This window comes from Phasianus colchicus, chromosome 23, assembly GCF_987193195.1.
Source record: "Phasianus colchicus chromosome 23, bPhaCol1.hap1.1, whole genome shotgun sequence".
Taxonomy (NCBI): domain Eukaryota; kingdom Metazoa; phylum Chordata; class Aves; order Galliformes; family Phasianidae; genus Phasianus; species Phasianus colchicus.
Window position 1 is genome coordinate 2,038,742 of NC_143458.1, and position 13,014 is coordinate 2,051,755.

The following is a 13,014-nucleotide window of genomic DNA, read 5'->3' on the forward strand; positions in this document are numbered from 1 at the left end:
ACAGCTGTCCTTTCAGAGAGCTACATCTCGGGTAGGTTGTGGGCTGGCCTGCTTGTCTGTTCTTGTACATGAGAATGCGCCTTGGCTGTTAAGCTCTGTGATGTACTAACTAGACCTGACTTCATTTAGCTTTGTGGGATTATGTAGTAACTGCTTGAAACAAGAGGATTTAGTACTGCCCTGGTCATCTCATTTCATGGGCTTTCGCTCTGGAACAGCCAATACTTATGTTTAATTCTACTAGAGACTAACACATATCAGAGTGTTTTTGGAAAGCACTTTGTTACCCCCGCCCTGACTTAATAGGCTTCCTCTGAGAGCTTGTCAGCTTTTACAAGGGTTTGTAACATGAATTAAAAAAACAAAAGTGCCTAAGACTGTAACTTATTACAGAAGTTCTGAGTCTGGCAGAAAGGCTGCTCAGGAAGTGTATGTAAGCAGCACAGTGTCTGCTGTATGCAAACAGATGCACTCATGATCTGAGGCCATCGTGTGTCCAAGGGGTAAAATCTCATCTGTGTGTATGGGTGGAAGGGTTCCCTGCAAACCGGAGAGGTAAAAAACTAATCCTTAAAGAAACTGGAGTGCAGCTGCATTTCGTAAAGGAACGGCCACGTGAGCACACCGACAACTTCAGTGAATGCCTGAGAATCATGGAGGCTTTTTATCTGGGGAAGGTGGAAACTATTTTCTTTCCAAATCTCTGCTCCCAGAATGGTCTCCAGAAGGTATTTCCCACCCTGGTAGTGGCAGTGTTTTTCTTGGCAGGAAGATGGAGCAGATTTGAATAGTAGCTTGGAAAAGCTGATTTATGGTATAGGATTTTCCGAGTATTAAGTTTTGTCCCTATAACTCATCAATTGCAGCTTGACACCAGTGCTTCCATTGTTTCAAGAGCAAAAAAAAAGAAAAAAGAAGCGATAGCAACTGATTGCTTTCACTGTCGACCTTCCAGAATAAATACTGCAGACATGTACAGAACCTTGTTTTGCAGGGTGGAGGATCAGCGAAGCTTTTACTGCCAAGCCTGTTAATGCTGTCAAACTCTGGCCTCTTCAGTAACACACTTAATGTATCTGTAGCTTCAACCAGCTGAACCAGTGTGCCTGATGGGTGCTCTGTTTGGCAAACTGCTCGCATTTTTCAGACCCTTCAGGTTGCCATGCAGATTACCTAGCACAACACTATTGGTCTTTTTTTCCTACGTTGGCAGCTTTGCATGACTTTTACTCAGTGTTAGTTAAGGAACTGACGCTTGTAATAAAGAAGCAGGCTGATGCTGCTGTTTCTACTTGGTGGTGACTAGAAGCATGGCTGTTTTTTTTTTTTTTTTTGATTGATTGTAACTGTACAGCTTTTCCATAAACAGTACAATACGAACGCTGTGACCCCAGTGCTCATTTTCCCATGGATGCCTTTGCTCCTGTGTACCTTCTCAGTCTGAGTCAGTAGCTGCTGGCACTGTGCTCCCTTGTGCTCCCAGTCAGAGAGTTCAGCCAGGAGTTGAGATTATTGCTAAATACCCAGGCCTCCCTAGGATATGATTTCAGACAGGAATCTGATCTATGCATTGCTTTGCATTCGTTTGCAAGAGCCTGCTCGCTGCTTCGCCTTCAGAGGATAAAAGTCCCCGTGCGCAGCCCAGCAGCAGCTCCCTGGGCTCTGCTCTGGGGTGACAGGAGGGACTGGACCCTCTGTGTTATAGTACAGAGATGGCTTTTAAGTATTTTCCCTGTATTGCATCATCAGGAGGTTTGAGTTTGTCCCCCAAAAACACCCTTTTCCCTTTGCTCTGTTTGTGGAAAGGGACCTGGCTGCTCCCCCGCTCCACAGTGTTTGGATTTGCTGTGTCTCTAGACTGGGGTGACTTGTCATTGTTTGTAAGAGCATTTATTTCAATCTCTCTGTTTCCTTTGGGGTTTGAGAGATTTTGTTTTTTGCTCTTTTTTGTTGCTTCTTTTTTTTTTTTTTTTTTTTTTTTTTGCTGCTGCTGCTTTGATGTTTCCAAATCCTCCCTCCTACCTTGGTGGGGTAGGGGAGCTTTAGGTGTGCCATTTCCACCTCACTTGGCTGCAATTCATTGAACACTGGTGGCTCCCAAAGGAACGCTTCCAGCCCCAAGCTCCACATGGAGCAGACATGACCACAGCTCCCATAGGGGTGAGCTGAGCTCCCTGCAACCAGAACCTTTTCTTTCTGCCATCCCAGAACAGATGCTTCCGTGAGCTGCTGCTTCAGCACCTTTCAGCATCCCTGCCTCGGACTGCTTCCCAAAGGAGGCACTCTGCAGAACTGCTCCTCGACCATCCTTCCCCACTTTCAATGGAAAAAAAGTGAATCTGGGGGCTAATTTCAACCCAGCACAAAAGAGGAGTGAAGTCCACTCACTGCAGAAAAAGATGAATAAAAGTAAACCAGAACAATTTCAAAATTGTTCAAAATATCACTGAATTGGGAAGTACCAAAACCCCAGTGTGTTCTTGCACGAGTTTACAGATAAACTTGACTATAAATGCTTTGCCACTAGGCGATGGAAATTAATTTAGTACTGCAGATTTTATTGCTTGTTCTGGCGATCGTAGCTCAGACACTTGTTAAAAATCCCACTGTAAAAGTGAGACAGTAAATCAAAAGCTTACTGAGGTGGAAAAGACAATTGTGCAGCTGTCTGCTTTGTCCCTCAAATTCATCCGCCTAAAGTCGTCTTTTCTTGTGTTTTGGAAATTAAGATTATCCCGTTTCCTCCAGTAAAAACCTCCTGGTTTTGATACTGCAGTGGCTTTGCAGTCACTGTGCTCTGTTCTGAGCAGAGGTCTGCACCACACTGCCTGTCCTCCAGATGGTTCAGCAGGAACACACTGCTCTATGGGGGTCTCTGCAAGCACAAGTAGCTTCTTTGTGAGAGTTTTGCCCCCTGTGAGGATGGGAGGACAAGCTGGCTGTAACCTGGTGGCTTGGAGTTGGCAGTCGTGTGAACTGTGCCCTGCTGCAGCCAGCTGGACCCAGCTGTGCTTAGGTGCTGTGCTTGTTTCTGCTGAAGTTCTCTGAGGGAGAAGAAAGTAGTCACCTGGAATTAGGTCATGGAAAATCATGCAAGGAAATGGAGGCTGCAGGCAGGAGCACGAAGCAGCCATTTGTTGCCTACCAGCTGGGAGTGCTGAGCACCCTGCACGGAGGGTTTGCTGTGCTCTGTGAAGCTCTAGGTGCTGGTGGGAAGGTTTCTTTGTCTAAAAGGTGATACCTGAATTCCTTTCAGCAGGGTAACATCAAATGTTGTTGGGCAAACTCACAGTTCTCTATGGTTTAGGAGGGCAAACCTCCACTGATGGCTGAAGAACGCATGATGAGTTCGTATCTTCTGAAGCATGGGCAGAAGGCAGTAAGGAGAAATAAGCAGACTAAATGAAGATGAATGTTCAAGATGAGTATATATTGATTTCAAGAAATGTGGGGAAAAAGGGTTGTTGTTTTGTTCTGGTGACAAGGGAGCCATGTCAGCTCCACGTTATTCCAGCTATGCTGCAGTTAGGAACAGCAATGAAATCAGAAACAGCATGAAGCTCTTCATGAAAGTTTTGTTACTTCCTGCACCTGTACCATCTATTTTGGCTGTGGTGGGTTTTGGTTTGATTGGTCTGAATTGCAGAATATTTCCAGCTTGCCTTGTTTTGTTCCAGGATTTCTCCTGCCATGAGGATCTGCTGCTCAGGGAAATGCTATGAAACGTGTCCTTGTTGCTGTGGGTCCCCATCCACATGCATTAGTGTCACTCACCCTCCTGCTGGCACACTTCTAGCAGAAAAAAAACAGGCAAAGCAGTCTGCAAATAGCTGCGCTATAGCTCCTTCTGATAGAAATTGCTTTAGGGCCCTGTCCGTGGGACATGGAAATCCCTTTCTGACTGTGGATTTGCTTTTATTCATCCGAGACCAAAAGAAAAGAAAAGATTCCTTATTTTTGTAAGGAAAAAGCACACCTCTCTTGAGTGCAGGCAGTTGTTTCTTTGCTCTTCCAGCACAAGTCTCAGCTGTGTGCCAGGGGTGGCAGGTTAATTAGCAGAAAATGCCCTCAGTGCCCACATAAGCTTACAGCTGACTGCTTGTAAGATTAAGACCTTTCTTTTGATTTCTGTTTCAGGATTTATTATTTGCTGTGGGTGAATGACTTGAGTTGGTTCATAGAGTTGCCCACCAGAACTGAAGTTTCCAGTTCCATGTAGTGCTTTCTGGAAAATAACTTGATTTACTGTTCTTTTTCCCTTTGTGTGCAACTGCCCTGGTCCTAATGGGGTTGTGAAACTTGTCATCAGAGAAGCTGAGGGTTGGAAATTAATGCCTAGATGTATGCGTGGTCTCTTGAATATAACCTGTAGGCCTCCTTCCAAAGGATTCACCTGGCTTGCAGCATCCCTAGCTCTGATCACTAATTTCTCAACTCCAATGTGGAAATCATGTTTGAAAAGCGAAGACCAAACCTTTCACATCTTTGTGTTCTCATAAGCAAAAGCAGTATAGTTGTAGTGTGTGAAACAGGCCCAACTCAGGGTGTTTTGGGGCAGGTTGTGTAAATAGGGTCAGTTTACCCTATGTGAAGTGGGTACGTCATAGAATCATAGAATGGCTTGAGTTCGAAGGAACCTCAAGGATCATGAATCTCCAACCCCCTGCTGCATGCAGGGCCACCAACCTCCACATTTAATACCGAACCAGGCTGCCCAGGGCCCCATCCAACCTGGCCTTGAACAGCTCCAGGGATGGATGGGGCATCCACAGCCTCTCTGGGCAGCTGTTCCAGCACCTCACCACTCTCATAGTAAAGAACTTCCCCTTGACATCCAATCTAAATCTTCCCTCCTTCAACTTAAAACCATTTCCCCTTGTCCTGCTATTATCTATCCTTCCAAAGAGTTGATTCCCCTCCTGTTTGTAGGCTCCCTTTAGGTACTGGAAGGTTGCAGTCAGGTCACCCTGCAGCCTGCTTTTCTCCAGGCTGAACAAGCCCAGCTCCCTCAGCCTGAATAACTTATATGACCTGTATGTGACTTACATGTGACTTCACTAGGCACAGCAAATAATGTCAATACCATTTGTTTACAACAGTTGTACTGGATCACGTTCCACTAAGCCGTTCTCTCTATTCTTTCAGATTTTGGTTTCAGTAACATCTTCACACCTGGCCAGCTGTTAAAAACGTGGTGTGGAAGTCCTCCCTATGCTGCCCCAGAGCTCTTCGAGGGGAAGGAATATGATGGACCCAAGGTTGACATTTGGGTATGTGATGAACCTTTTTGACTTGGATTTCATTTTTAGCTTTGCTTCTTGAGATCTTAGAACAAGAAAAGGAAAAAAAGAAAGGTGTCCAAAGAAATACTTGGGCTCTTGGCTTGTGTAGCCATGTACTTCAAGGCTCAGAAGATGTTTAAGTTAGGCCAGAAGTTTAAAGGAGAACCTAGGCTGGCCCAAGACTGAGATGTCACGAGGTCCTTTCCAATGATTTGCTCTTTCTTTGTTATTTAACTCTTTATTTAAAGAATGCTTATTGCTATGAACCACGGCTTGTTGCTGACTGCCCTTTGTGTGATGCAGAGTCTCGGCGTGGTGCTGTACGTGTTGGTCTGTGGTGCTCTGCCCTTTGATGGGAGCACGCTACAGAATCTGCGTGCCAGGGTGCTCAGTGGGAAGTTTCGCATTCCATTCTTCATGTCCACAGGTAAGGCTGTGTGCCTGCAGAGCTTTGAGTCACATCTCTGCTTACAGATTCTTGGAAACACTTAGGTTTTAATATACCGACTGATTTATGTGTCAGGTAAGTCGTATGCCAGGAAGCATACCGGATGGACAGCACGCTGTAATGGAAGCAAAAGTGAATTTTGAATCTAGAATTTAGAAACTCAAGTGTTCTTATTTAAAAATCTTGACTTGCATGTGTGTGTAGCTGCAAGCTGTAGCAAAACATTAGCAGAGATACATTCTTAGTAAGTTCTGGGAAGTGTGAAAGCTAAAAATGGAGTAGTGATGTAGGAATATAGAAGCTTGCACTATATCTGCTTTAGACAAGAAGCTTTTTACAGCATTATGGCACATTAATTTCCTGCAGTAGCCCCACCACAAGTGAATGTCCATGTCCTATTTTTGCAAGTGTGTTTCTGAATGCTTGAGTAATAAATCTTGTTTCTGAAAAATGTGATTAATTGTCGAATAAAGCCAACTTCACTTAAGAACAGCTCGTATTTTATGATACCTTTGAGTGGAAAATTTGACGGAGGACAAAAAAGGTACATTTCACTGTGGCAGCTGCCTGGGAGAGGTTCCTGCAGGAGGCCAAGCCATGGCAGCTGTGTTTTGCCCTTCAGCCCCACAAGTTGGTTGCATCCCTTGGATGGTGCAGGGCGAGACAAGCAGGGACAGGGTGACAGCATGCCACCTAGGGGTGCTGGCAGACAGCACAAGCGTACTGTGGCCTGGCTGGCTTCCTCTCTAGCATGGGGAAATCCTGAATGAGGTAAGTGTAAAGGAAGCATGCTGACTTATGTCTGTATTGGCAGTAAAAATTTGCTCCGAAAGTAGTTTCAGATCAGATTTGGAAAACTGTACAGCCAGTAAAAACAGGCTCTGAGTTAGGATGATCTCATCTATAGGGGCTGCAGTGGCACTGGGAGCTTGGCACTGAGCTGATGCTGCCATTGCTCTTTATAGCTTCAAAATGGAGAGATGCTCCTGCTCTGGGGTGGCAGCAGCTACTGAGGTGTCTTGAGAGAAGCTTTTATTCCTGTACTGACTGATTTAGACCAGTACTTAGCTAGAAAGCTGTGGGTATTCATTGACAAATACAATCCCTTTAACTTTTAATATCACGCTTTCATTCTATCTGGGAGAGGCTGTGTTCTCTTGTCCCCTCAGCTGCCTACGTATAGCATCAAATTCCTGCAGCTAAATGGTACATGGAATGGGTGCAAGGTCCAGAAGGGGAAGCGGTATTTTTGCTGCATATGACTTCCTACAGAGAAGTTGCTTTGAGGGAAAGGCTCACTATTGATCTTGCGGCACAAGGCTGCGTGCTGCAGAAGTCTTGTTCCTCACTGTGGTTACTCAGCAGTCTGTTCCCTTGCAGAATGTGAACATCTGATCCGCCACATGCTGGTCTTGGACCCGAGTAAGCGGCTCTCAATGGACCAGATCTGCAAACACAAGTGGATGAAGCTTGGGGAAGCTGATGCAGAGTTTGATAGGGTGAGAAGCTGAAGTGAGCCATGTGTGAGTGGGACTTGTTCAATGCATGCAGGACTGCCACGGTGTTCATTTCAGCTGCTTGGGAACTCCTGTTCCAAGCTCTGGTGTACTGCCTTCCCATTTTATCTATGTCCCCCTTGTCTTGCTTTCCATATCATCCTTTGACTCTGATTACTTGATATTTTTTCCCCTTTGAACTGATGTACCATCAGCCTTCAAAGCTCATGCCAGCTTGCAGTCTGAGCCTTGTGAATCAGTTCTTCAGAGCGCTGTGACTCATCTCTGTGCCTTTGGGAATGTAAGCACTGAAGTCTGTATCTTTGCCGTTACAGCTGATAGCAGAGTGTCAGCACCTGAAGACAGAGAGGCAGATGGAGCCACTGAATGAGGATGTGTTGTTAGCAATGGCAGAAATGGGGCTGGACAAGGAACGCACAATTCAGGTAACGCTCTGCAGCTGACCTTTGTGTGCTGCCTCTTGCAGTTGGATAACAAATATCCGTTTGTTGCTTATCGTATCTGGTAACTGAGCACAGTGTGGAGCTCATTTTGCTGTTTGATGAAAAGAATTGACCACTTCTTCCTTTTCTTCTTCTAGTCATTAAGAGCAGATGCTTATGATCACTACAGTGCAATCTACAGCTTGCTCTGTGACCGTCTGAAAAGGCACAAGAATCTGCGCATTGCCCCATCTCCAAGTATACCACGGACAGTGACCTTCCCCACCTCTGCTAACATCCAGGTAAATCCTGCTTGTATAATGCTCCTTCAGCCTTAGGAGGCCAGAGAGTCCCTTACCTATTAAGCTTAGAGTTAATTGTGAGTGTTCTCATTTTGCCAAGAGCACAAAGATCTTCTGTGTCTGAGAATCTTGTGTGTATTTTGGGTTCTGTAATTGTGAGTTTGTTGACTGTGGATTTACCAAATATTCTTCAGACAAAATCTAGTCTTAGTTAACCTTGTGACAGAAAAAGCAACGTGAGGTTTACAGGATGGGAAATAAAGTTTATAGACCGTGACCACTGCATGATGCTCAGCTTGAGATACTACCAAAGAAATGAGTATTTGCTTTAGGAGAGGCCAGGTTTTAAGAGAAGGAGGAGTGATGCTAATCCTGCCTGAACAGAATTGAGGAGAGGGAGGGAAAATGAGGCAATCCCTTAAGAATTAAGAATGCTTTCAGTAGCTCCAGGGTAATGTCTCTTCCCAAGTGGTTAAGTCTGTTCATTGGTGTTAGTCCAAGGATGATTATAAAGGGGTTGTAAGAGATGCTAGTTTCTTGTCTACTGATTTTTGATCCTTCTCATCAGCAGACAGAACAGGCAGGCAATACCATGAACATCAATGTACCACAAGTCCAGCTCATCAATCCTGAAAACCAAATTGTGGAGGTGAGGTGCTCCCTTTCGTGGCCCCTGCAAGTTCTTTTCCAAGACTTGCGTTGAAGCCTTTTGATTGATCCTCACATTGTGTTTCAACATTTCCCATATTTTGCCTGCCCAGACTGATGGAACGATGAACTTGGACAGCGATGAAGGGGAAGAACCATCACCTGAAGCTCTGGTCCGTTACCTCTCAATGAGAAGGCACACGGTTGGAGTAGCTGACCCGCGGTTAGTATTGGACTCTACCTCCTTAATGGAGGATTAAGGGCACTTTTCCTACTTGTAAACCCTCTCTTAGGTAGAATTTGGGGCAGTGCATTTTTAGCTCTCTGTGATCTCGTAGTAACAGGCGGGGATGTATCTGTATCATAGCTAGTGTCAAACCTTTGGTTTTTTTGCTCCTGGTGTGAGTGGCTTGGAGTTATTCCTGCACACTCAATTGTTGCTAGATGGGGAAAGAACTTCAAGGTGTCTCCTTAACAAAAGTATCTTAAATGCAGAAAGTATTAAAACATCCTAGTCCCATTGCACAGCGTGGTTAGAATTTGAGCTGGAGATGAGGATCTTCTTTCCTCCTTGATTGTAGCCGTGTTGACCATTATGCAAGCCAATTTCTCACCTATGCTGCCCTGTTATTGCGTCCCAGCTGGAGTCTTTGTGATAAGTGCTTTCAAGGTTAATACAAAGAGCAAATGCTGGAAAAATTTAACCTAGAGGGGGGAAAAGAAAGGACTGATGAAAACTGAAAAGTGGCCTGGTTACTCTCTGTGACCATTTTCCAGTGCAATAACAAGCTTGTTTTGTGAAGGGAAGCTGAATGTGCTGAGCCCATGGGTGGTTCTCCATGCATCGTTGCTAAGTCACCTGTCTATAAATATGATTGCACAGGACGGAGGTCATGGAAGATCTGCAGAAGCTCCTGCCTGGCTTCCCTCGTGTCACTCCTCAGGCTCCATTCCTGCAGGTGACCCCAAATGTGAACTTCATGCACAATGTGCTGCCTAGGCAGAACCTGCAGCCCACGGGTCAGCTGGAGTACAAGGTACTGACCCACGCATGTGCTCCCTGCAGCCTGTACCACACCAGCAAGTGTGTGGTTGTGCATTTGTGCTTGTGCTTGCTTTCTCTCTGTCTGTCAATTCCTTGAATTTCATGAATTACAATCTTGCTCCTGCTTGAGGTGTGATTCTGGCTGGTTACTTAAACTAAGAATGAAAGAACACTGCAGTATGAAATTCATGAATGGGCTGGAAAGAGAGAGAATTTTGCTGCCTGGTTTTGGAGGTGCAGATGGCAGTCTGCCAGGTAACTAAAGCAGAATGCTGGGAAATGGAGAGTTAAACACAGCTTTTCCACTGACAGTGTCTCTGTCTGCCCCACTTCAGCCTGGAGATACTGATAATTCCTCATTTCTCCTGAAGCCCAGAATGCTTGTCTTCTCTCATGCTTATATCCCAGTTTGTGGCCTTGGGGCTCAGGTACCAGAAGGATCTGGTACTCGATTGGTAACTGCACTGTGTTTGCTTCCCAGGAGCAGTCCCTGCTGCAGCCCCCCACTCTGCAGCTGTTGAATGGCATGGGCCCTCTGGGGCGGAGAGCATCCGATGGTGGAGCTAACATCCAGTTACATGCACAGCAACTGCTGAAACGTCCTCGAGGTCCATCTCCACTCGTCACTATGACTCCAGTAAGTAGCCAGAGGAAAGAACAGAATTGGTGGTATGCTTAAAAATATGTTTTCCTGGAGGCAGACTTGACAGGGTAGTAGACTCGGGCTGTAGCATTCATGGAAGTGCAGCAGGGATTGTGCCTGCTTGCTGCCAAAAGGATCCCTAGAAGCTGAGATGGTACTACCCTTTGGAATTGGCAGAGGGTTTGTGAACTTTTTACAACAATTGATTTTCTTTTCTATTGATGATCTAATAGAGAAAAAACTAAAATGTCAATCTTGGCTTTTAATGCTTATTCTTTCTTCCTTGATGTAGCTGCATGGGTAAATTTTCCTGCTAGTAGCGAAAGAAGCAGCAGCCTTGTGCAGGCAGTTCTGTATGGGGGAAGGAATGTGGGAAGGGGTTCTTGGCTGAGTGCCCTATAGCTGGCATATATCCTTGTGGAAGCCAGTTTGGGAAGGCCAGGTGTCTGCTGTGCGGATGGGACCACGTTGGCTGCCTTCTGGAGCCCATGGCTTCTCTTCTCCCTGCAGGCCGTCCCAGCTGTCACTCCTGTGGATGAGGAGAGCTCTGATGGGGAGCCAGATCAGGAAGCTGTGCAGAGGTAACCCCCAGTCTGTTAATGTTTACCCTTATTACCCTCAAGCAGGCTCACCCTGTGGTGTTCTACTACTGAATTAAGACACGAGCAACCTCATCACAGGCAGCAGTGTTAATTACAATGAAGGCTTAACACTTCTCTTATTCTTGTGGGTGTTGATTACTGCAGGCAATTACTCCTCTGATGCTACTAGGTGCTTACAAAACTGGATTTCCCCTGAAATTCTGTAAGCTGTTAAAGCAGTAGGTTCTCTAAAACTCTGGAACTGCTAAACTCCTTTGCTTAGTGTGCACCAGCATGCAATCCACACTAACCTGCAAAATGAGTGCTAAGTGATTCACCGCTCCCTGCTGAGTGATGGAGGTAGGAAGATCTCATCTGTGGCCTTGGGTGTAAATGCAGCTTTTGTATCAAGACATGCAGTAAACATCCAACTCTGATGCCTTAGACAAAGTGAGCTTGCTGAAAATACAAGTACCTCTTGGCTTCTAATTTTAGCAATGGGCCTTAGAGTAGTCTGCTCCAATAAGAAAAGAACTATTAGACATTAGTTTGAAAACTTTTGTTCTCTTTGTCTGCTCCAGATGCATACTGGGAAGCGGGTAGAATACGCTTGTACTTCCTCAATCCATGAAAACACTAACCATTTCCTTGCTAACATTTCTCAGTAGCTTTTGTGTAGTTTCTTCTGTGCTAACCAGCTGGTGCACTGTGTTTTGGGTGTGGTTATGGAGTGCTCCTGTCTCTTACCTCAAACTTGAAAAGATTTCTGGATTTCCCCGAGTTTGTACAGGCCATCTCCTCAAGTAAGACAACGTTTCTTCTGGGGCTATGCTTGGGTGAATGATTCAGATGAGGATTGGTTGCAGGCAGAAACTCTGGGAGGGGCAGAGCTCATGCCCCAGAGCCTTGCCAGCTCTTGTCACTTCAGTGCTTCAGAGGATTCAAACAGTGGTGCGTGTAGTGATGGGTTCTGCAGTGTGTGCTGATACTCCTTTTGCCTCTCAGAGCTTAGAAGGATGTCAGGACTGGTCCATGTGAAGGAACCTGCTTCCAGCTCTGCCTTAGAAGTAGCACAGCCCTTCCACAGAACGCATCCTGTGTTTTCTGTGCAGCTTTACACTCTAGTTCATTGCCACCCTCGTCTTTGTGCTCACTCTCGCAGTGTTTTCCAGCTTCATGCACTGCTGTTCATCCACCTGCCCAGGCAGCATGGTGAAAGAAATGAGGCCAAGCCGTGGTGTTGAGCAGGTGAAGAGCACAGACACTACAGGCTGCATTCAGACCCCTTCAAGCTGCTGTACCCTAACTGTACACTGTCCTCCCCAGCAGGGCTCAGGAACACCAACTGTCTGTGCTGGCAGCTGTATGCAGTTGTGTGGTTTAAGAACTAGCTCAACTGGAAAGGCAGTAAAACTCCCATGCAAGTTGCAGCGGTGTTTGAATCCCACTGAAGAGCAATTTCCTTGAACTCACAGGTCACTTTGCTGCTCTCAGCTGTGTTGTCCTTAGCCCTCTCCTGTTCTTCCACCAGATGGCCCATCCAGGTTGTGTGTTAACTTGCTCTCCACCCCTTTATGTTGCAACACGTAGCTAGTCATCAGAGAAGGGTAAATAGCAGTAACAAATATTTAGCTTCTTAGAACAGTGTTTCCAACACTGCATGCAGCCACCAGTGAACAATTTTTTGCCCTTCTTAATCTGACCTTGAAAACAGCATGCATACTTTTCTCTGCTCCAGGGAGCAGCCACAACTCCTTTGAGCTTTGGGAAACTTTCTTCCACCAGAAACACTGTTATAGCTCATGATTGGATTGTTCCCTGGAGGTCTGAAATAAAATGATCTTAGCAAACCACAACTGTAAAGCTCTTTGGGAAACTTTCCCTGTCTCCATCAAATGATTCTTAAACAGCTAATGGCACAGACTTTGGCAAGTTACCACAATGCTAAGCACTCTTCATTCTGTTAACTTGCTGCCTTCTGCCTAAGTGGCTTTAGTAGCTGGCAAAGGCTGATTTTGGAGGAGGCAACGTTTTTGTTGTTGTTGGTTTTTTTTTTTTTTGCTTGTTGCTTTCCTCTGCTTTACAAGATGAAGCTGCATTTGCAGAGGTTAGAAAACAAAGGTGAG

At 45.6% G+C, this 13,014-nt stretch overlaps 1 protein-coding gene across 7 annotated transcripts in view; it reads left to right on the top strand.

The window, feature by feature from the left end:
- Positions 1–13,014, top strand: part of SIK3 (SIK family kinase 3) — a 72,344-nt gene that overhangs the window by 43,996 nt on the left and 15,334 nt on the right. For 5 of the 7 annotated variants that reach the window (XM_090123471.1, XM_031599884.2, XM_090123472.1 and 2 more), the window contains 10 exons: positions 5,146–5,270; positions 5,586–5,709; positions 7,111–7,229; positions 7,562–7,672; positions 7,828–7,971; positions 8,540–8,620; positions 8,733–8,842; positions 9,503–9,656; positions 10,146–10,301; positions 10,818–10,888. In XM_090123471.1, coding sequence (XP_089979597.1) covers positions 5,146–5,270; positions 5,586–5,709; positions 7,111–7,229; positions 7,562–7,672; positions 7,828–7,971; positions 8,540–8,620; positions 8,733–8,842; positions 9,503–9,656; positions 10,146–10,301; positions 10,818–10,888 — 1,195 coding nt within the window. The remainder of the gene's footprint in view (positions 1–5,145; positions 5,271–5,585; positions 5,710–7,110; positions 7,230–7,561; positions 7,673–7,827; positions 7,972–8,539; positions 8,621–8,732; positions 8,843–9,502; positions 9,657–10,145; positions 10,302–10,817; positions 10,889–13,014) is intronic. The other 2 variants (XM_031599890.2, XM_031599889.2) reach the window with 1 other exon arrangement.